The sequence below is a fragment of the Pleurodeles waltl genome, chromosome 7 (genome assembly GCF_031143425.1).
Source record: "Pleurodeles waltl isolate 20211129_DDA chromosome 7, aPleWal1.hap1.20221129, whole genome shotgun sequence".
Taxonomy (NCBI): Eukaryota; Metazoa; Chordata; class Amphibia; order Caudata; family Salamandridae; genus Pleurodeles; species Pleurodeles waltl.
In genome coordinates this window covers 1,249,340,059-1,249,364,330 of record NC_090446.1, presented here as the reverse complement: position 1 = coordinate 1,249,364,330, position 24,272 = coordinate 1,249,340,059, and the positions used below count along the sequence as shown (strand labels likewise).

Here is a 24,272-nt window from a genome sequence, read left to right as displayed (position 1 = left end):
TTTCTATGCGGCATTATTATGCATTAGTTCATAAACATTTCATGTTAATTTGGAGTATAAGATCTACGCTCCCTCAAGTGTTTATGGTCACTGGCAGCCTCCATCCTGTAACGTACCCGTGCTCATGAATGGCTGGAGCTTTCCTAAGCCTTCAAAAGCCTATTACCCCCTGTACTTACTGACATTGAATACTCCGTGGTCTCTCGCAAACCAACAGTAAGAGCTCTCTGCATCTTCGGGAAATCAGTCCCATTCTGAAATTCCCAAAAGCAGTCCTGGCGGCTTCCTCGGGGTCCAGTCAGCGAGAGCACTCCTACGCCGTCTAATGCCACCAACAACCGGAACCCAATCATAGGCAAAATAAACCTTGACTAACTTAATCTTTCGGAACTCACAAACAGGCGGCTACCTCCTCGCAATTAAAGAGAATACACTGAAGTTCCTCATAGCTCGCGGACAGCCCATCCTTTCAAAGCGTAGCGCTCACTGATATAGAGAGCTACTCTTTCACCTATCAAAAAATTCACTGACACCCCACCACAAGAGCTATCCTCCACGTTCCATCAGAGCTCCGGACTCCCGATCAACCTCAGTGTTAGACGACTGGTACTGTTGCCCTCCCCCCTCCTTCTAAAGAGGGCAGTTGGAACAAACCAAGTCTTTAGTCTATAGCGGGGGCGGTACATCTTGCTCCCTGAGGGAAATGTTTTCGGTGTGAAACGCACGTTGTCTCCGCGGAGTTTCAGCTGGCTCCTACTAAGAATATTTAAGTGCAGTATACCTTGTAAGGAGCGGTAGCTGTATGCGCTATAGGCTGGAGAAGTAGTGATTCCCTTGGATACCCCCACCGCTGTATGTGCTGCCTTCGCTGATTCCTCCTTCCCCCGCCTCCACTCCCCCCGCGCGATGACACGTCCCTGCGCCGGAGAGCCATGTCGCGCGCTGCGGCCGTTCACTGAGCCCTGGCCCGGTGCGCTGCGGCACTGCGGCCTTCAGGAGCCCTCCATGGCGGCGCCCAATCCGGGTGGGCTCGGCCCCGGCCTCACGGGGCCGCCGGCGCAGCACCCGGCCGTGAGCAGTATGCAGGGTAAGGACGGTCAGTGAGCTTTATTTCTCCTTATGTCTGTGACCGTGTGGGGGAAACAGTTCATCTCGATATTTGTATATAGACAAGCCTGGGGTTATTCTTAAATCGTATGACATACTCTCTGTGTGCTTCGGTCTGTGCGCTTGTTTATACTCTCACCGTGTTGTTCAAAGTACAAGGCCGGACATCTGCCCCTCGCCCGACAAGAACGGACAGACAGTGAGTGAGCTTTCTACTCTTGTGTGTATACTGTGCATATGCAAGGGCCAGAGCTCATCTCTGTGTAAGCTAAGGTTGATAAGGTTAAGTGTGGCCTTTACAGGATAAGGCGTTCGCTCATCATATATAATATATTCTGTGTGTATTGTGGCTGTAACCTTCAGCTACCTTAGTCCCAATTTATTAGTGTGCATTGAACAGAACCAGCACTTTCTACTCGCACAGGGCATAGATAACGATCAGGAGGATGCCGTGTCTTGAAAACATTCTCGGGCGTATACATTGTATATGTTATGCAGGACTGCAGTCGCAGGGTAAATATACGAAATTATTCTGCTATCCGAATTTTGTATCTCTGTGTAATCAATCAGCGTTTGTAAACTACCCCAAGCTGCATTGCAGGATCTGTAAATACTTGCATGATTGCAGTGTATGTGTGACAGTATTCCCTTTCACAAGTCGCGCTATGAGTCTTGTTTCTTCCTTGTCTGTAGTTACTTGTTTGTTGTATATAACAAGGAAGGCTCTCCTCTTTTGGTCTACACAAGGCTTGGGACTCACCCTCTCAGTCGGGACTTAGTTGAGCACTTTTCTGTGTGTGCTGGTGGGTATCTGCTATGAGTGTAAGAACGGTCGGTCAGCATGTCGCGTGTGTATGTGTGCGCGTAAGTATGAGCACTATTTGTGACTAACATTTTCGCATACTGCATCCCCATCAGAGTCTGATTCCACGTAGGTGTGTGTTGTATAATTGACCCGCAACGTCTATGGCTCGCCTCTCGAGTAAATAAGTCTATCGTTCCTCTTTTTACAGAAACCATAGGAAACGCTCCGGTAAAAAGTTTAAGACGTGGAGTTTGAAAGAATAGCAACAATACAAACAACGAAGTTAACGTGAGAGATTTTGGTATTGAAGTTGACCATAACATATTAAAACTCTAGAGTGCATTAGGGAATAACACCTGGACTAGCAGAACAGTTCTTTTCTAAATACTTTTCAGTTACACGTAGAGCGGTTTGGAACTCCTTATGTATTATTTAGCGCCCATTCAGGTTGAAAACCAATTCCAACTTTAACTCCTGAGGTGTTGTCCTAGTCATACAGAATGCCTCCTCACCGCTTTGTGTGCACCGCGAGGAATAGATAGTGATCCTTTTCACTACTGCACGTAAGTCGGTGTGTACAGTATTAGACTTTTCTTTCTGCTGTATATGACGCATCCACATTTCTCTGTACTGCTCCTTCATCACCTTCATATTGATATTGTGTCCCACGATCTCCTTCTTCCAAGCCCTGTTCTCTGCCTCTCACAGGATGTAGCACACTTCTTGTGTCTGCTTACAAGTCTCACTGGAAACGCACCCAGATTGTGAGGAAGAGCTGGCTAGTCATATTGTGATTAGCTTCGAAAAATTGTGCATCCATAACATATAATAAGATCCCCGGCTCAGCATTAGTAGCAGAAATATTACTGTATGTTGATATAATAATATACATACACCTGAAGAAATTAAATATCTCCCATTGGAAACTATAGCTGCGTAAGGAATGTGCCGTTGGACTGTAATGTCCGCAGTAAATGTATCATCAAAGGTAACCCCCATAGTAAAAACACTAATGTAAGTATTACACCCTCGCCCAAAAATAGCATTAGACACCCCGCCATTTATAAATGATCTTACCTTAAGAAAATGCAACACCCGAATCCCTCCCCTCACCAGGGCAAACACATCACATATCGCATTTGTATAAATATTCGTCCACGTACCCTCTAAGAAAGCACAATATCACTGTGTACACAAATAATAACTACAATATTTCAGGTACTTAAGCAAATAAAACGATGCATATACCTCCCCGAGCAGCAGCCCCTGAAGAAGTATCGCAGATATGTCAGCAGAAGTACCCTCGTAGGAAATGCAACCCGCAATTAATTATTCCTTTGCTAGAATAACTAGGTATAGCCAAATGCTAAATATAGGAGCTATATATTCCTTTCGGGTGAAGTCAAAGTAGCTGAAATATTCCCTCTACGAGTTCTGTAAACATCACACCCCATGAATAAATGCGAACATTAGCAATATCTCAGACAGAAGCAGTGTGCATTCGAAGAGAAGGATACCATAGAAATAGTGCCCTTGAAGAAATTTAAACATACAAAGTAGTTACCTGGAAATCCGCAATAACATTTCCCCCTCAAAATGTAATCCATAACCCCACCACTAAAGAAAAGAAAGTGACATCCTTGCAATAAATATGTTTCTGTGTTTGCACTTGATATCGGATACTGTAAGCAATCACCTTAAAATTGTAGCCTCCCTTCGAGAACTCCAGACGGCAACAATATTTCCCACGCATCAAAAACAAACACGGCAAAAACATCATTTAAGCCTTCCACCAACAACCGGTGGTGTAGCTGAGCTGCCATGGAACGTAATGAAAGCTAGAGAAATTGGCCCTCTGTCCCCTGATTTAGTAGCAAAAAACAGAACTATATTTGGACTCCAGTGGGACTCTGAGCCCCAGTGCCACAGCCCCTGCTGCACTGTGGTTAACTGTGCCCCAGCCGGAATGTTGTATTCATGAAATTTCTAGTCTCTCGCACTGTCAAGTGGTAGTTGATGCTGGCTGTTTCTACGCAACTGGCTGAATATTAGCAAGAATAAATGTTATAGTAACCAGTGTTTTGTAATAAAAATGGTTTCTACCTTTCTATGTTACACAGTGCTATAAGCATGGGTTATACCACCATATAGTGTAAAATAGCATTTTGTTAAATAACTTTAAATAAAATTAAAAAAAACTCAGGATGGCAGGTTAGTTCAAGAGAAAATAAGCTTGTTGAAGTAGCCTGACTGTAAATGTCCATTTATTTATGTAAGGCTTTACTTTAGCATTGAACCTCTTTGTAAGCCCTCCTCCTTTTTGGAAGCCACATAACTGTGACAATTGACAACCTTATGTACACAGTTAAACACACTCTAGGGTAACTTATCAAGAGCAACTACTAAGAAAGCTATCCATTCAGCTTCTAGGACAGGTTCACCAGGGACTAGTTCTGGAGCTACTGGTAGTTCATCAGCACCCTAGAAATAGCTTTTAGAAATGAAGCCACGCCCAGCATCTAACTCAGAGGGTCTGAACATATCAAACAAAGAAGCCCTAATAATTTCAAGACCCTTTTAATGGCAGCCAGCCAGACCTATACTAGGGCCTCATGATCACACCCAAACACACACTGTTTGCCTGCTGGGTTTGCTACATGAGCACCTGTTTCCATTCTCAACCCAGCAAAGTCACAAGGAGATTGGCCATGTTGCAGGCCTTTCTTTCAGTCACACTGTGTGATAACCATGGGCCAAGAACGAAGAGTGCCAACAGTAGCCAGGATAGTAGTGAGTGTGGGACTGCGAGATAAAGAGTGGAAATGTGTGAGCTTGGTACATTATAAGCCAGAGAGCAGGGTCTGGATCCAGAGCTGAGACAGTTAAGAGCCTGAGATGCATGCATCTCTGTGTATGTAAGCATGTGTTTCACATTTATTTGTGTGTGTGTGTCTGACATTATGCCCCTACATAATAAAGTGTTGTTCCCTGGAGCCAATTCCCGGTGTCAGGGATCACCAATCATTAATGCTGTCTCATTATAAGAGGTACATCTCTGACACAATTTTGTCCACTCATGAATAATAGTAGCATTGGCATAATGATGGTCACCCTTGACATAATATGGGCATCCTTTGCCTCATTGTGTCCTAGTGTTATCTGTCAGAACATATTAGGCGCTTGACTGGTGTAATTTTAGTAATCCCTGACATAAAATTGCCCTTGCTCACATAATAATGTCCACGACTGATATCTTGTTGGTATCCTGCACATTGTGGTGTCCAACCTTTGTATAATGGTGACCATTATTGACATCCTTGGCGTTCTAGTGAGCATTCATGACACACATATGTAATTTCTTAGCATTTGAAACAGAAACTGGCCATGTGAGGCATTTGTTCCTGTGAGTACTTAATGAAAATGCTAAGCTGATATCTGTGGACTGTGCATCTCATGAAAATTAAAACTGCTGTTTTTTTGTTTTTTTTTTGTTTTTTTTTTTAAAGAAAAAGGTTTTCTTGTGGAAAAGTGAGTTTGCCCAAAATTGAAAGGGGTATTCAATAAAAAATGTATTTCAGAAACTGATATGCTGATGAAGATAATAGGTTTAATGCTCAAAGCGTGTTGTGAAAGTGGGGATCCACACTTAGAAATGGTTGTTAACACAAGTTCTTTTATTGGAGTAGATTATAAACGCAGGCCTCATCCATAAATAGTAATGACTGCTGTCTTCAGAGTCCTACTAACGCCCCCCCCCCACTTTCAAATGTACATCTTTTACAACTCCTAGAAACATGAGAAACTTTTCTAAAACAATAGTACAAAATAGGGCATATCCACTGATAAAACGACATGCATAAGATACCACTCATGTTTAAAGCTAATTGAAAAGTAATCCAAGCTAAATTGGGGAGGTCGTATTGCTGCGTTTATATCCTTTGTGCCAGAGTGCACCAGCGGTCATTTTATTAGTCATATTGAGGCTTGACATCTTGCTATGTTTTTCCTGGCAACCTCGCCCAAAATTCTTGGGTGGTCACTATTGATAATACTGTTTAGTGTGGTCATAGTGTAAAGTTAACATATGTGGTCAATATTTACAGGGACAAAATCTGCTGTTAGCTCAGGAAGATTTCCTTTTGAGCAGAAGTCAGTCTCAGTACAGAAAACGTGGGTGACCACGTTTTTAGGATAATATACACCTATTGGAAACAATCTAATTTCTATCTGTAACAATATCTACCTGTAAACAATTGCCCAATAGAATCTCTCATTCTTTCCAAAGAATACACGTGTCTCCTTCGGTGAGAGGAAGCTCATCAACTAAGTTTGCGATAAAGAAATTTGTGAAACAGAAACTTCCCTCAACTAGCTGGGAAATAAACACATCTGAATTGCATGAGGCTCGCATGTATGGTAACTGCATAGTAAAGAGGATGGACGTTTTGCTGGTACAAGTTGTTATAGTAAATCAGTCCACTACATTTTTGTAATTTGAAAATGAGTTGCAGCTTTAGAGCTCTTATAATGCAGAATCCATTTATGTTGATTCTACTGCAATGAAGATGTTGGTGCTGCTCTTATAAACTTGTACTACATTTCTAAGCCTCCAATACACTCATCTGACAAGTAAAAACCTGAAGCTGAAATGGCAGACTAACAATGTTGGACAGTGTTGGCTGAAGTTAGTCACAAGTTTTGTTGGGCAGTCTCAAGCTTTCCTCACTGCGCTGTTTTCATTGGGCATCTGCATGATGGGTGATTGGGTCAGCTGACATTCTTGTTGGTGCCCATGGATGCCTGCAACTTGGCAGTAGCCATAGTAATCTGGGGAATTCCCATCTTAAGATGTGTGTAGGTGCTTTTCGCCTCCCATATCCCATCTATCAGGTGTTTGGGCATCCAGAAAGAGAGGATGTGTGCAGCTTTCTGGTGTTCCATGGGTGTGTGCTCTCTGTCCGTAAATATCATAACATTGAAATATTGTAACACAGTGTAAGGATGTGAAGTTTGGCTTCCTGGCATTCTGTGTCCGACATGCACAATTCACACCCGTGTCTGCAGTACATTGGGCTGTGGTAGAATTTCCCTGAAGGGTGGCTCTCCCCATATTCACTGCTGAAGTGGTGAGTGAGAGGTGGCTCGCCCTGCATCAGGGCTATGTGTTGTGCCTTTATCTGTGCAATATTTGTAGAACAGAGACTACAGAAAAAGTTAACTAAATCTGTAATTTTGGCACAGACCAGGCATATGTTGTTTACGCAACCATAGGGACTGAGAGAAACGGTGATACATTTGAAGCTAGGCTCCCTGAAGTGACAAATTACTTCCAAACCAATTAAAGACCAACTAATTGTCCATTGTGTCAGTAAGAAACTGTAGGAGTGCTTATGGGCTGCTTGAAACCCAACTTGGAAAGAAGTAATAGTCATTGCTAAGGTGTTAGAGGAATTTTAAATATGTATGAGTCATAGGGAGAAGATGGAGCAAAAGAAAAATAATCATGCTACTGTCACTGAAGACTCATCAAATTAAGTCAGGAATATCAAAAAGAGGTCTATGGTGTACAGCAAAAGCAGCATTGCAGTTTGACGGGGAGAAATATTTAGTGATGGTTCCCAGGCAGTAATGGGCAAGGGACATGCTACAGATATGTAAACCAATACTATGGATCAGACTCAAAGAACTGTTTTGCAATTGGCAAACAATGTGAAATATAGGGATGTTTTGCCCTGATGTTCTAGGATGGTAGCCATAAATGTGCCGCTGTAGTGACATAACTCGCTCAAAGGGTCTTGAATATAAAACGTTTGGCGGAACCTAAGAGAGGGAAACCTATCCTACAGCACTGTTTTCTGTGAGAGGAAGAGGGCCATCTTTGATGGCATAATCTGGCTTAGGACAGCAATTGTCATTCTTCCAAATATATTTAAAGCCACATTGTCTGGTGTCAATTTGAATACCAAAGACAGGAACCCCAAAAGTTACAGAAGCAGCACTATTGATGTTCCAGAATTCATTTAATGTAACATTAAATTTCATGACTGGGCTACAAGAGGGATGGTTTATGTGGCCAAGAGAGGACCACCCATTCTAGGTTGACTACACATGTTTGACTTGCACATTATTTTAAATCTGAAAGCCCCATACCAAGTCATGGTGATTGAAGAAAGTGGCCTTAATGAAATGGTAAGTAATGCTAGGAATGTTTTTGAAACAAAGTTGGTTTTAGTAAAAGGATATGTGCACATAATAATTCTGATAAAAGACGCAATACCCGTGAGTCATAAACCAAGGAAGATGCCCACAGACCTTGAAAAATCATAAAAATGTTCCTAAGCCTGCAGGTCGAGAAACTTGAATAAACTACTCAACCAGAACTATGTTGTACTTGGCCTGTAAATAGGCCTCAAATTGTGTGATCCTAGGCAAATATTTTAGTTTACAGAGCCCCTTTTCTTCATTCTCGCATATGGGTGTACTTTCAAATATGTAAGCTCAGCATTTCTGCTATACAAAAAAAGGTCTTTGTTTGATTAAATAGACTAAACGTTTTCTCCAAGCATATAAAAAGAAATCTAATCCACATATAGTGGTCCATTATTTGCTTCTTAGTTTACTAATAGCATTGCTACTAGGGCAAGTGTGTTTCTAGGTTTAAGTTTAAACACTCACTATAAATAAATGTATCACTAAAGCATGATGTGGTCACACACTGTCATTTACAGACAGAAAATTTCCAAGAAATGTCCAAAAACCTTCCAACTGACTTGCAGTTTATTTATAAAACTATATAATGAACTACCAGTCGGTGAAGATTGGGTTTCAGAAAACATATTTATTCTTTGCACATCACCAAGTAAAGTGCTCTAATTTGTTTTCATCCTATTAAAATATTTTTTTTTCATCACACAGGAGTACAAACAATGGGCTTTCTTAACTACTGAAAAATATTTTGATTTTGAAATGCTGGCACAGTTGACTTAGCTATTTACATATTGTGTGTTAGGAAAAACCTGACAAAATCATGTAACTCTGTAGTCAGAAGGAAAATTAATTGTAAGACAAACTGACTTTTGACCTCTGTCTCTAAACATGGAGCAAATGTGACAAGAACAAGATTTAGAGGTGTCTTTATTGCTCCTTCATTTTCAGACTGAACAGAACTCCTGTTCTTTATCAACCTGCCAGAAGGAGCGAGTAGGTCTTAAAAATAGCTCGACCTGATAAAATATGACTCGCCATAGCAAGAGTACATTTTCGAGGTCTGACCCATCCTGAGCAGAAAAGAACTGAAGAAAATGTTAAAACACATGACGGATGATGGTGTAATCAAACCTGTAGAGCCTGCAAAATGTCTTTCTTTGGTGTTATCACCAAGAAGGCTGATAGGAATTTAGATGCTGTGTTGACTTGTGTTGTTTAAATTAGCATCTTGTGACAGACTGCTTTCCTTTACCCAACAAAGTTAATGCTTAAAGTAGAAAGCACTTCTCAAAAGTAGATGTGAGAAGTGCTTACCATCAAATAGGATTGGATTCAGAATTAAAAGTGCTGACAGCATTTGTCACTAATAAAGAGGTTTCCCAATTTACTGGACTTCCTTCGTCTTATCCTCAGACTGTCGATCTCAGATGGCTATTTGTAAGGAACAAGAGAAAGTTATATTTTTTGGTGGACTACAAGCCTAAAAAAATCATAAAACTGTTACCAGACCTGCAGGTCTAGTGGTTTGAATAATCTACTCGACCTAACTGTAATGTGCTTGACCCAAAAACTGGTCTCAAATTGTGTGATCTTGGGTAAATATTTTATTTCATTGAGTCACATTTTGATTCATTATCACTTACGCGAACCCCTTCAAATATCTGAGTTCAGCATGTCTGGTATACAAAAACTCTTTGCTTGATTCAATAGACTAAGCCTTTTCTCAATGTACTATAAGAACTTAGCCCACATATAGGGTAAATGTGACCCCTGACTTCTCTGAGTTCGCTTATAGAATTGTCAACAGGGCAGGAAGAGGAATGTTTCTCAGTTTATATTTAAAATCTCTCACATTTAATATATTACTCTGCATGATGTGATAGCATATTGTCATTTACAGACTTCGCGTTTTCCATTGAAATGGCCACATTCTTTTCCACTGACGTGCAGTTTTCTAAGAAAACTTTATAGCCTACAAACGATAATGTGTGGAAATCAGCTTTCAGCAAATGGATATAATTTGCACATCTCCATGTAAAGTGTTCAGATTTGATTTCAGTTTAATTCCCTCGACTCTGCAGTCACAGAAAAAAAAAGTAAACACCAAAGTCCAGGATAAAATAAGCAGCAATTTGTAAGAAGACATAAGCCGACATTTGACTTCTGTCTTTTAACACCCAGAAAATGTGACGAGCTAAGAACAAGATTTAAAGGCATGTTTATTGCTCATTCACTTTATGAATGAATAGAAACATGTCCTTTGCCAACCCAAAGTATTTTTTCAGAACGTGCCAGTAGGCCCTAAAAATTGTTTGCCCTGATAAAATATGACTTGCCGTAGAGAGAGGGCGATTAGATTTTTCGATACCTTGGATTATATTCTTTTGCTTGGATAAACTATCAACGAGTACCATTTAGTTGATTATTTTGTGGGTTTACTTTATAGTAGGAGGTGGAATATCTAGGGTATATGATCTCAGTTGAAGGTGTTAAGCTGAAAGCAGAACTTGTTGAAGCAGTAGTTAATGCAGCAGTTCTAGAGAATACATATCAAATCAGTTATTTCATGAGACAGATAGAATACTGTGCAAAATGTGTACTAGACTGAGCTGATTGGACTGAGAAATTACCTATCTTATTTATAAAAGGCAGAGTTAAATTTTCTAAAGCAAAGGTTTTGTTCGCATTAGATTTGCGCAGGAAGACATTTATAACAGTAAATGTGAGTCTTATAAGAGTGGGTGCTGTGCTCACTCGATTGAGGGCAAGGAAAAGACAGTGGCGTTCACTGTTGGAAGTGGAATACTTTTGCCACAGCATAGGATCCGGAGTACTTCACAAGCTATATTTAAGTGCCTAACATCACTTGAAGAACTGATCGAAAGCCCTTGTTGAAGATGTTGTCTTGGTGGGAGAGGCAATGGGTCAGCCAGGTTTATAGGGCTTTCTGCCAGGTTGCAAGGTTTTAAATAAACATTCGACTACGTAGCTGGTTGGAAAAATCGAGTAGTTGATTGCTTACCCCACCGGCCAGATGTTAGTATGAGGAGTGATGACTAGGAGAGTGATAGTGAGACTGTCGGTCGTCATGGAAGAATTAGGAAGTGTAGTGGACCTTCTTAGGGGTTAGAGTGTTGAAGGTAGTGATATGTTTATTAAAAATAATGCCCAGACGTGAGAGCTGTATATCCGAGTGTGCCAAGCCTTTCTTTTCAGATAAAGTGACATGTAATAACTTGGGGTTAATTGAGGGGGGGAAGGGTCAAAGATTTGTGCCGCAGGTGGGTGCAAGAAGCATGCCATTAGGGGCACTTGGGTCGGACATGAACTCAAAAAAAGAGATCAAAGGAAAGTTTTGGTGGCCGGGTGAAAGCCAGGAAGCAATCAAATGAGTGACAGTGTGAGAATTACAAAGCAGTAGAGAAAAGAAAGATTACCGGTGGGCAGTGTGAATAATCATTCTCCACATTGATGATCCAAGTGCTCATTGGGGTAAAAATAAATTTTGTAGGCCTATTTATTATTTTACCTGATCACTTCAGATTTGTGTGCATTCGAAGAGGGTTGACGAGTTTGTAGGAAGAATCATTACTACCTCCACAGTCAAGATTCTTGAAGATACTTTCAGTAGAGAAGGATTTTCTTTTTGTCTGGTGACAGAAAATGGCACCCAATTAACATAGAAGGAAATTAATAATTTCTTAGAAACTTTTGTATGTGACATGTTCAAACATCTGTGTACAGCCCCCAGTCCTTTAATATGGAAGAGTCAAGGGCTCTTTGGAAATTGCTGTTAAGTCCAGGCTACACATTCAACGGTGCCATAGGTGACATGGTTTGGGCCCATCGCAGCTGATAGCGCCAGCAAAACCCCATTCCTGTTGATTTAAAAGGCAACAGTGCTAGTTCTAAAAATGACTGCGTTAAGGTCAAACCTGAAAGAACCTTGCTTGTTTTTTCCCCATTCAAGACACCTTTCAACTTAAGAAAAGTGTCTGAAAATGTGGGGCAATTTGAAAACAGACAGATGGAACAAGAGGTGTGTAGATCAATATCAGAATTGAGGTTTGTGCCATAAGGTCAACCTTGTGACGGTGGTTGTACTAGTATGATCATGTTTCATGAGAAAATCATGAAGCCATACACCATATCTTCAATGTATGTACCATAAGTGGAGGCTATGGTCAATCTGTAGGGGTGTAATCTTATGAAATCTATTTGGCCAGTGGATGCAGTGCTTCCAAAACCTACTTGTCATGTAAGAAATCCACTTGTCCAGTTAATGCTATGCAGTTAGGTGACAAATGATGACAGCATTCACCTTATAACACAGCTTTGATAATAGCTCCTCTATTTATGCTCAGGCATATGTTATGTTCGGAGTCTAACAAGGTTTTGGTTTTGCCACCTTTCTGCAACTCTACATAGGCCCTGATTACAAGCTAAGCACAAGTCCTGTATAATAATCCTTGTTTTCCTGCCTCCGGCCAAACCCTCAGCCATGGCACATAGGGAACATGTAGTGTTCTCACTTGCCGCCCATCATCGTCCTTCCTTATCACTCGCTCTGCAGAAGTCATAACAGGAGAGACACCACATTTTTCTACCTGGTAGTACTGGGTCTGCACAGTTATTCGCCATTTCCTGGGGATAATGTCTTATTTGCATTGTATTGGTGAGGTGTTTTCGCTTGATTCTGGTTTTTATGGGGGTAAATGTACCAACCTACAAGTACCTTGCTACTCGTAATCGGGCCATATAGGGCCTGGACGTAGGAGATGAAGCTGTATTTCTAGGGTTGGATTATTCTGTAAATCTGTTCACACCCTCAAATTTAACATGTTTACTCATATTCCCAAATTCTCCTACAATCTTTTTCCACATTAGAAATTGATAGAACTTTACTTCTGACAGGCAGGAGTAAAGACTTTTTTCATGGTTGGTGAGGGGAGGGGAAGGGTTTTAAGAAAAGTGAATGTGCAAATATAATCCCTATGCGACTGTGAACGTCATACAACTTTGCTAAAAGTACGTTTTCCAGAGAGATTTCTATCAGCACTTTTCAGTACTTGAAAGTTGTTAGTCTGCACTTCTGGAAGGACACATATATATGTGAAAGTGCACTTAAATGACGTTTTTTCCAAATACTGACATGCGTTAAAGCACGTTTTACTAATGAAACATCAGAGAAATGGCATTTAAGGCTAAATAATAGTTAAACCTTTTCTTACAAGTTGCAACTTGAAGTGTACGTTTTATTTTGGAAGGAATCGTGCTGCTATACTTCCTGCATGTATTTACTTATTACCAGGAAGCATTTTAAGTACCTTTGAATTGTGCACATGCTTACACTGCACCCACTGCCAGTAAGGCAAGCTCAACTCACTTCATTTTCTTAGAGAACTATAAAAATATAAGCTGGTGTATTAATGAATTGCCTTATTGGCAGATAATCCTTTTACACACATTCATAGATAATCTTTTTACACACAGTATTGTCAGCAATGATGTCATTTGATATGTTATCAGTGACAGTCATCAAAGCTTTATACGATTTTTAACAATTCACAAAAGCGCACATACGAATAAAACACAAATAACGTACAAAATAACTTAACTAAAGTTTTAAAATTCGAATAAAACAGATACAAAACTCGACTGATAAAATTAAATCATAAAAGGACCTTTCTCATCAACCGTTCTCATGCCTATTGCATTATCGTCTCTGTACCTAAAGCTAAATACCTTCATCCATTATGTTTTCTTATATGTAGTGCCCCTCTGATAAAAATTGAGAACTGCCAAGCAGACTTCCGGAGATTCCAACGAATACAACAACCTCTAATCATCATAAAGAGAGTCTTGTCTAGCAGATCTCAACAATGGAGGTAAAAATAAAAACCTGGGAGGATAATAACGTGAGCAATAAAACAAAAAAATGGGCAGTTGACTGTCTAGAAACATTATGAGAAGGACGAGCGTGGAGATTTCCCATCCAACCCCTCTCGACCAGAAAAGCTACTAAAAAGTTGACTGTGCCTAAGCACAGCCTTGTCAGATAGAATCTCTGCTGAGGGTTCGAAACAAATAACAAATACATCTGTGGCAAAAAGGCAGACACAACCTCACCAGTATTAGTCAAAGATAGTGGGTAAAGAGGAGAATATAGGGGTCGAATACAGGCCAGTACTGCTCTTTCCATATATGCCAACTTCTTCCGCGATTCGCTTGTGGGCGGATGTTAGCCAGGTCATCATCAAAGCTCCCTAAAGCCTAATTCTCCCAAAACTCGTTTGACATATGTTATCCATAGGAACTTATCATGATTGGACAGAGACAACCAGTCAGAGTTAACTTGTCTAGAGAATTCTAGCTCATCCGATGACCAACTTTTAACCCATAAAAGTAATAGGGCTATGCCTATTATGCTGTTCAGATAAATCAGTCCCACCTCTGAATGGCAAAAGTACATAGAGGACCATCAGTAACCTTCTAAGAAAAACATTCTCTGTCAGCTGTAATATGGAACAATCTGAGTAGCCCCAAACTCCGCTCCCATATGAGGCGGTGTACAGACATTTAGCTTTACATAATGCATGCAACACTCCAACGAGCCTCTGTCCAAGTTTGGCAGCGAAGCGAAAAAGTGCTTATACTATTCGATTGACTTGCTGCACCCTCCTAATGAGAGGATCCCCATTTATCTGATTATTAAAAAGTACCCCCAAATAACAAAACTTTGTCCACCTGTTTTCCCTCGAGATAAAAGGTTATAGTTATTAGATTTAGGGCCACAGACACTGACATATGATTTATTTCAGATTCACCTTCAAGTCCAGCAAGGATATGAATTCTGTGAAGGTGTCAGAAGCATTCTGCAGGCTATTTGCTATTCTGGCCAACAGAACTGCATTATCTACATAGAGTAACAATGGGATAGAAAATTACCTATCCTTGAGTAAGCTATATATATATTGTTTTTGCAGCAGAAAAGCCTCCAATCCGTTAATGCTCACTAAAAACAAGAATGGGGCTAAAATGCAACCTTGACGGATGCCCTCATTAGAAGTAATACAGTCAGTATTTTTACCCTCCCCAGCCCACTGTGGTATTCCATTGGAGCCTCCGAAAAAGGTTAACCAGTGGTTTCTCTACTCCCACGCCCCCTAGCATGTTCCAGAGTTGGACTTGTCCAGTGCCTTCGACACTGGAAAGACAATGAACACCAGATGCATAGAGCTCTTCATGGACTAGGTGTACTTACTTACAATCAAAACAAGTTTGAGGCACTGCTCAACAGTTCCTCAGCCTTTTATAAACCTGTATTGGACTCAACAGTATACTATCATCGCTGGCCCTCGTCTCCTAACAGGTTAACAATACTCTTCCCAAAACCTTCATTGTGTAATCCAACATGGAAATTGGCCTGTAACAAGCTGGATCATTTCTACTCCCTTTTTACGTCGAGTGTGCAAGCGCTTTGACCTGTTGTAAGAATTGTGGGCTTTTAACCACGCCCACCACTATCACTCGTTCATGGGCTTGCCTTAAAAAAATCCTTTGTTTTCATTGGTAAATGCTTTATATTTGTCAGTCCTTGGGGCAGTTTTGCTACCACCTTGCCCATCGACCCTGTTACATGGATAATTGCACGTTTGCCGATATGATTGACTGCGAGCGAACTTCTTTTAACTTTTGTGTCTCTCCTTTGCGCTCAAAGCGGCCGTGGCGCTTTGAATTGGCTTGCTTATGTCAACTGTTTTACTTTTCATTTTCAATTTATATGGCAAGAAAAGTCCAGTTATGAATTTACATCGCTAATAGCTCTAACTTGAGCAAACACGAGACCCATTGCATTGTAAATGCCTGTTTTAAAAATCGGGACTACAATAGCCTCTTTCCATAAAACCAGGAGTGTGCCTAAAATGGCTGCTCTAATTAAATTTGTTAAAATGGAGGCCCAAAGAGCAAGATGAGATCTAATGGGACTCCATCAGGGCACAGTGGTTTCCTCCTTCACTGTGATTGAATTGCTTAAATTGTTAGCTTGAATGACATCAATGGGTGCAGAAGGACCATATTTTGTACCCCTTGGGGGCTGAATATATTGGAAAAATGGGCAGTCCATTCCACCCCAGTGATCACACAGCTTATATTGTAGTCAGGCCCCTCTATAAACAGAGGTCGGTTAACCACCTCCTAAAAAATCCTCAAATCTTTAAGCTGACTAGCAGCCTATAGATCCAACCAAGCACTCTCTCTCCCTTCTTGCCTCAGCCGTGATCTTATAGTTCCTCCAGGTAGCTGCAACAGTTTCTTTTACTTTAGGGACCTCATGAAGGGCAACCTTCAAGGATTTACGGGCGTTCATACAAGCACTGTCAAACCAACTGACTAGAGGGGGATGTGTTTAAAGGTCGTTTGATAGTTAGCTCACTTGATATGGCTTGACACAAAAGCTCAAAGTCCCTAATGTCCCCTGAGGGGCTACCCTCAGAGGAAAGACAAAATAATACCTTGATTGGAACTGTGCAGGATGGCAGGAGTGTAAAGTGGCAGCGGGCTGTCTCTAGATTTTAGATGTAAATAAGATACCAATGAATAATGGCCACTCCCACAGCTAGTGACAACACGAAAATCCGGGGCCAGATTACTGTGGTTATTTAAAATGAGCATAAAATCTTTGTACTTGGTCCCAACCCACCTGAAAAATTGGGAGGCACAGGGAAGGCTTTGTCAGCACAGTCAGATACAAATATTAAATCATTAACAACGACAATACAATTTAAAGCATTACCATAATGTGAATTCCTACAATGTGTCAGGGGCTGGCAAGCCTTATTATCCAAACCACATACCCTTAATTTACTAAACACACATAAAGTGCAGTCAAAATCGTCTACCCGCAAAACACATACATCATGAGATGACCTTTATGACCTCTGAATAGCCTTCCTCAGCAGCTCCGCAACACTGGTGTTAAATTTCTCTCATAATGTACATTTAATCAATTTATCACCAAATGGTCAAGTAAGCCAAACCTCGCTACCTGCAACAATTGGAACCATGGAGAAGAATCTAACTGCCTAATATTCACATTATGGCATTTGTGGGAAAGTAAAACAGCCACACCTCCCTTTTCCCTACCCAATGGTGCTGGTATGGTGAAAGAACGATAACCATCAATGTGAAAATCTGTCTGAGACCATGTTTCCTGAAGACATATTAACTCATGTTCTAAAACAGAACTCTGCCAATCCTCATTCCCTAATTTGGTGATTATCCCCAAAGGAGATAACTTTGAGAAAAGAAGAATTCCTATCGGTGCAAATGAACGGGCCACTCCTTTCTCAGACTCTGGATGCTCAGGATTTTTCTTAAATGGCGCTTGAGGGGGGCTGCTAACCGGTGCAGAGGAAGCATTTAGTGTTGCACAAGAAGTAGCATCACCTCGTGCTTTGTCAGAAGTCAGTCAGGCAACCTCCTCCAAGTCATAGGGCTGAAAAATGATTTTTTTAATACCATATTGCCATCTTATTGAAGGAGTGGCAGGATAGACAGTTGCCTCTGAGGTAGACGGGAAGACCCTTATAGAACAATTCAAGTTCTCCAAATGGCGTAAAGAACATAAGAGCTGCCTTACCAACCTAGATGATCTAAAATTAACCACTACACAGGTGAGAGGGGGTCGGGGAGATGTGAACTGCTTGGGTGATTTCGAAAAGGGTTTGATAATAAGGCTTTACAACTGGTGGGAAATGAGGCCTTCAACAGATGACTTCCCTAATTCAGGTTTAAAGCTCTGACACATGTTGTCAGAAGATTACCCATTAAGTCAAACTTCCACAGGAGCAGATGCCTTTTACCCAACTCCCTCCAACAGATGCGTGCTCAGACTTTAACTGATTATCTGAGCCCTGCATCCACTAAGGGGAAAGGGAAATGGGAATAGAAAACAAGAGACCGCCTTCAGATCCTGTTTCCCTCCACTTGAAGATAGAGTATTCAGTGTGTGTCTCTGAAAACCTGCACCTTTCTTCTTTTTGAGATTTCTTTAAAGGAAGGACCTGGCTCTTTTACAGAGACTGGCCTCTCTCTAAGAGAACAATATTAACTTTAATATCTTCTTTTCTCCAGGAGTCAGGAGTTTCCAAGGTTCTCTGGAGAACTGTTCAAAAGTTCACAAATATACAAGATGCTAATTTCTTTTACAGGAAACGAAAACTCCTTCTCAAGGTTCAGTTTTCGCAATCACAGTCTCTAGTAATTAGTCTGAGAACTGCGGTTTGTCTCTGTATGTATGTGTGTGTATATATATATATATATATATATATAGGCAATTTTGGAATTCATACAAAAGGATTCCTTACTGCAGTTGCTTGAAGTTCTGTTAAGCTAAAAACAAATTCTCCTCAGAAAGCCGATAGCCAGTTGTTGGAAGAAGGAAAAAATTCAGCTTCTTCAAAAGGGAAAAAGTAGCTGGTGTGCACACAGGTACAAGAAAAATAATGAATTACTCAAAACTGGAAGAATTCTGTATGAAACGAAGTGCCTTAGGAACAATGCTCATTCTCCTCAGGATGACAGTTGAAGTGTAGGGCTCCCAGAGAGAAACATCTGGAGGGAAGCCTCAGCACAAGACTAAGGTAGAAACACTAGAGCGCTGACCTCACAAAGATTTGCGGCCACCATCTTGAGTGGCAGTTAAACCTGAGTGGCTAGTTCTAAGAACAGCCTCTGCAAGAGCCACCGTGAGTGAAGACGACGCTACAACCAATGTGGGTACAAGGAAAAGGGGAATCGTTTTTGCTGAGTGAAGAACTTAACTTGACAACCCTGGCAATAGATTTCCTGACATGTGTCATTGACCGACTCTCACACGATTGTTCGGTCGGATTTCTGATATTAATGGGGTTAGAGCAGACATTCTCTGGAGGTTGAAGTAGCTGGGCCAGCAAAGCCCAGAGGAATTAGCTTCGCTACAATGTGTCTGTTGACCCTTGGATGCTATAATGTTGTTGCTTAGGCTGTACTCAAACTCTTTGAGGAGATCCTTTTTCATATCCAACACTTACACTGACAATCTATTAAATAAACAAAGTTTAATTGCTCAAAAACCTCTTTTTGAATGATATTACCTAAGTTCAGATCACTATGGGATTTTTCCTTTGACGGTGGCTTTCTGTTCCGTCTGCTCTGCTTGGGCGGTGGTGGATTAGAACTCAAGACGACAGGAGGAGGTGGTTCTTTCAAAATAATATCACATCAACCCCAGCCCCAAAACAGACTGCTGCACTATTGGCCACAGTACTGGCCACATCCTCTAGGTCACAAACTGAACTACAGGGAGGCCTAGCCAGCCTGTCGACTAGGGGTTGAGTGGACAGGGACAAACCACCTTTATTACTGTGGACATCCGATTGTGGGGGGATTTGGTCATTAGGGAGAACTGTGAAAGTAGAAGGCTCTCCAGGTATGGTTACAGGCAATTAATGCATTGTAACTGTATTAATTCTTTCTTCCACCCTTCCTATTTCAGTCATGGATAGAGATAGTTTGTTGTTGGTGGTTATGTGGCTGTAGAGGCACAGTTATCAATGCTGGCTTTGAGGTCCCATGGCTTTGAATCTTTCTCTTGCCCATGATCCCCAATAACACTAAGGTGGCAAAACTGGTCACTCATGGGTCACACCCAACATTAGCTCTGACAAAAACAGCTGAGGCTTACCTCCAAGGACATTATAATAGGTAAAAGAAGCCAGCTGAAAGAGGATTGGCCCAGCCTCTACTGGCTGCGGACTAGCGCAGACGGGCCCGCTCTTGGCCCTGGCACTCTCCTCGGTCGTACCGCGCCATAGTGGTGATTATACGCTATATAGTTCGACAAAGGCAAAGACCCTCCTCCTGGGGCATATGATTTCTGGGGGACTGAGTCCCATCCCAGAAACCAGCAGAGAACAGCACAAAGCCCCAAAACAAAGAGGTACGTCCCACGCTGTGGTGGTTATTATGCAATATATAGTGCAACGAAGGCAAAGTCCCTTCTACTGGGGCAGATGGATTCTGGGGGACAGAGCCCCACCCCAGAAAGCAGCAGAGCACAGCACAAATACCCAAATCAAACAGGCACGTCCTGCTCCACAATGGTGATTATGCTCTATATAGCACGACAAAGGCAAACTCCCTCCTCCTGGAGCAGATAGATTCTGGGGGACCGAGTCCCACCCCAGAAAGCAGCAGCGCAAGGCACAAAACCTTAAATCAAACAGGTGCATCCTGCACCAGAGTGGTGATTAGGCGCTATATAGCGCAACATAAGCAAATTCCCTCCTCCTGGGGCAGATGGATTCTGGGGGACTGAGTCCAACTCCAGAAAGCAGCAGAGGGCACCACAAAGCCCCAAATCAAACAGGCGCACCCTGTGATGAATTATCAATTGAACGTGTCGTAAGTGACGCAGTCTGTGAGGTCATAAACAGAGCATGGTGGGGCATAAGTTATAGTAAACTATAGCTGGTAAATTGAGTTTAAACTGTTACATTTAACCAACATTTTCACTTTACTTTTTAATTTCACTTGTAACTTTTTTTTTTTTTAAAGTACACTTATAGGGTTACACTGGGATATACATCTTGCCTAATTGGTAGGCAATCCTCTTTTACAGATAACAGATAGATACTGTTGTATTGTGAATTAGCACCCAAAGGTATTGTGCTGCAGTGGGTAAGGCCTACTTTTCAAGAGACAAAATACATTGAAACATGTCCGTAAGCCCAAACAGTATGTCCTGGGCTTTGGGCAATAGGAATTCCACACCTCTGATGCCATTCTTTTTCGTCAGGTATGGGAAGGTAGAGGTTTCCAGCAAATGTGAGTGATCAACAAGCCTATAGTAGTAGTTCGGCAAGAGTTAAGCGTCTTCTGGATTTGGTTGGGAGATTATGTACTGTATGCCGTTAAAAACGAGGCAGGCATGTTTTGATTTTGTTATACCTCATATCTTGAGTACTTTTCTCCCTATGTTCTTTTCCTTTGTCTGATTAATTCATTTGTTAGTTGGTAAGGGAGTTAAATGTATAGTGACTTTTATTATAAATGTGTACATTGGAATTACTCATTCTCAGTCTGTTATGACATTTCAGGCTGTCAGTTAATAGCATCTGTGCCACCCTGAGGGGTGGTTACTGCAAGAAAGATCTTGTGTGGAATGTGCGCCAGGAGAGTTTTTTTTGTACATTTTTTTATTGGCATTTTAAACAAACGAAACTGGTTGCAAAATAGAATTGTTGGTAGGCAGAATGTAAAGTGAAAGCAATGTACTTTTCGTCTGGAGGGAGTATTGGAATTACGTCACACAGTTCGTTAATAGCAAGAGGAGAACACGAAACGGAAGGACCAGCGGCGGGGTCCCTGTAGGTAAACCTCAATCAATACCTGCTGTGCCGGGATTTGTGTTCCTTTCCAGAAATCTAAGGGCACGCTCACCCAAATCTGCACCCATATCCATTCAAAAGCATGGGGCAAACCACACTCAAAAACCAAGATTATTTAAGGAGGTTCCTCCAAATATGGGGTCGTTCCCTGCAATGTGGCAGCTGGTGAGGGGGGCCCCCAAAGGGTTTGGTCCACCCCAGCACAACCACCGGGGTCTGATCTGGGACAGGCCAATAACACAGCATCTCACGCGGGTTGAATCAACACTTTCCATACTCCCCGAGCCGCCTCCTTCCAAATTTTCTCTCCCCAAGTCTGCCCATTTGATCAATTCCAACTCCCATCTATGCACGTCTGGGCCAAAAGCTGACTTCCAGTTCCTTGTTAGCTGTCTGCGAGCAAGGATTAGTGCCAAATATGTGAACCTATCCATCACCTTCTGAGCCGCAACACATTCATGGAGGCCTAGTAGAGAACTGTTGGGGTAGGCACGAAATCCCGACCAGTAGCTCTGCAAACCACTTGAAGGACAGTAGTCCATTATGAGAGCAGCACCAGGCAGGACTGCACCATGTGGAAAAAAAAAAACCAAAAACCCTATATCTTTTGCATAGCACCTAGAACAACGTGGCGGAAAATATGACATGAATGAGTGGGGGATAAAGTAGGCCTAGTGCAAGTACCCTAGGGGTAATCTCCAGCTTCCTCCTCCTGGCTGAATCAGAGAAGGATGTCCCCAAGTTCTCCCAGCTCAAACAGAGATGTGTTGGGTCTGCACACACCCCCTTCAAGAGGGTCCTGTGAGTCAGCGTGACTGCCCTTGTTCGCCCGGTGATGAGAAAAAGGTGACATAAGTAGTCATGTTCTGGCGGTTCTGCAACTTCTCGACCCCCACCACTTACGCATCTCATGCACAATAGTTCAGTGGAGTAAAAATTGCCCCTTAGGGAAGTCATATGTTTCCTGTAAAACCAAGAAGGGGCACAACCCACCCCACCCCCCAAATAAATCACCTGGTATAGTGAACTCCGCATCCGTCCACTTGTGGAATCCCAACCATCCCCCTGTTCATTCCCAGCAGAAGCTCACACGTATACAGTGATTTGGTGCGCATCCTCTGAAGTGCCCTAGCTCAAGTGAACCATGCTATTCTAATTAAGACATTCATATTTTGCACCTTAGAAGAGGGCACCGGCCTCATCAAAACGTTAGATTTATATCATCTAAGTCGTGAAACAACTTTTGGTGGCAAATCTGCTGAGAGGGCTGCAAACAAAGGAGGCAAGTTAGTACAACTATTTTCGAGCTAGCCACTCGGCTCCTCACTGACTTTGGTAACAAGGTCCAGAAGGCCACAGAGCGTTGCAAAGATGCAAGTGCGCGGTAGTAATTTCCTTCATACAGCAAATCTGGAGGAGACTTTAAGTTAAGGTTTTTGTGCAATCAGTGAAAGGATTTGCAGTCTAGAATATTCATTAAGCCAAGATTGAACCACAGTGGAACTGTGGGAGGGTGAAATTAGGTGAAACTTTCTTAAGATTGTTTATTTTTTTATTTTTAAGATGTTGACTTGTTTCCAGGATTGGATATCTGCTAAAATCGTGGTTAGTATTATGATGCATTCAGGGTAGGATACATTTAGGTAGATTTGGGTGTCATAAGGTTAAAGGTGAGTGTGAGGTTGAGGAGAGAACCAAGATACTAATTGCAAAGATAGAATAATTTTAGGGAAACATGGAGCACTGGGGAACAAACACCTTCTGTTTTTACTTTTAAGTTCTGATCTTTTAAGTTAGAGGATGACTGTCATAGGACTTCCCTGTGTCTTCCCAAGCTTTCTGTTTTAATTGCTGATGGGATTGTGGTGGTTGACTCTAGTGAATGCTGCAGTGCTATCCACAAGGATGACCAGGCAAGACTCTGTGTTATCTAGGATGTGAAGTGCATCATCCATTACTGGAAGCATGTCTGTCAACCTACTGGTAAATCAAATCTAATTTGAGGTGTTGAGTCAATCACTCCTCAGTTTGATGATTGAGTTTTGAAGCTACACAGTTATCTATGACCTTTGTTAGGATACCAGATTAAAGTTTTTCAGGTCTTCTGCATCTTCTGTTGGTCTTTTTTGTAAATGCATTACTTGTCCTGTTTTAGGCTTTGCTAGTACCCATTGCTTCTGATGGATACATCTACCTGTGGATTCCTCATCTTTTGAATACCCCATGCGCCAGCACTCGCCAGAAACTTTTTTTCACTGCTCTTCCATGTCAACAAGCAAGTCAGTGTTGTGGTTCTGTGTGACGTCAGTGGAGCCGTAAAGACCCTCATCAGTGTGCTGACTAGTTCCCTTTTTTGTGCACCTTCGGCGCATAACTTTTTTTTCATAGGCTCTCCAGAAAGTTAGGAGTCCTTCGACGTTTCCAGAATTGCAGCGTTGTTGCAGGGTATTACTTTGCCACCTAGGTAATCTGGATTCAATCCTTGCATGGAATGTGACGGTCAGAGGTTAATCACTATTCTTCATGAAGATTGTCTTTGGTGTTTGAGTTCAGACCATGACATCGACGCTGGTTCATCATGTCAGAAGATGAACCCCAAAGCGCTAAAGGAGAGAGAGGCGAAACTGTTTGTGGCCAAGGTGAGACAGGAGAAGAGAGGGCGTTAAAAGTCTCATCCTTGTTCGAAGTCTCTGTCTCTGCATTCCTCAGTTAGCCAAGAG

At 41.8% G+C, this 24,272-nt stretch overlaps 1 protein-coding gene across 10 annotated transcripts in view; it reads left to right on the top strand.

Moving 5' to 3' along the window:
- The first annotated feature begins 696 nt into the window (after positions 1-696).
- Positions 697-24,272, top strand: part of MAP2K4 (mitogen-activated protein kinase kinase 4) — a 599,606-nt gene continuing 576,030 nt past the window's right edge. For 2 of the 10 annotated variants that reach the window (XM_069200385.1, XM_069200381.1), the window contains exon 1: positions 697-1,087. In XM_069200385.1, coding sequence (XP_069056486.1) covers positions 907-1,087 — 181 coding nt within the window. In that variant the 5' untranslated portion in view covers positions 697-906. Of the gene's footprint in view, positions 1,097-24,272 lie in introns of all 10 variants that reach the window. The other 8 variants (XM_069200387.1, XM_069200378.1, XM_069200380.1 and 5 more) reach the window with 6 other exon arrangements.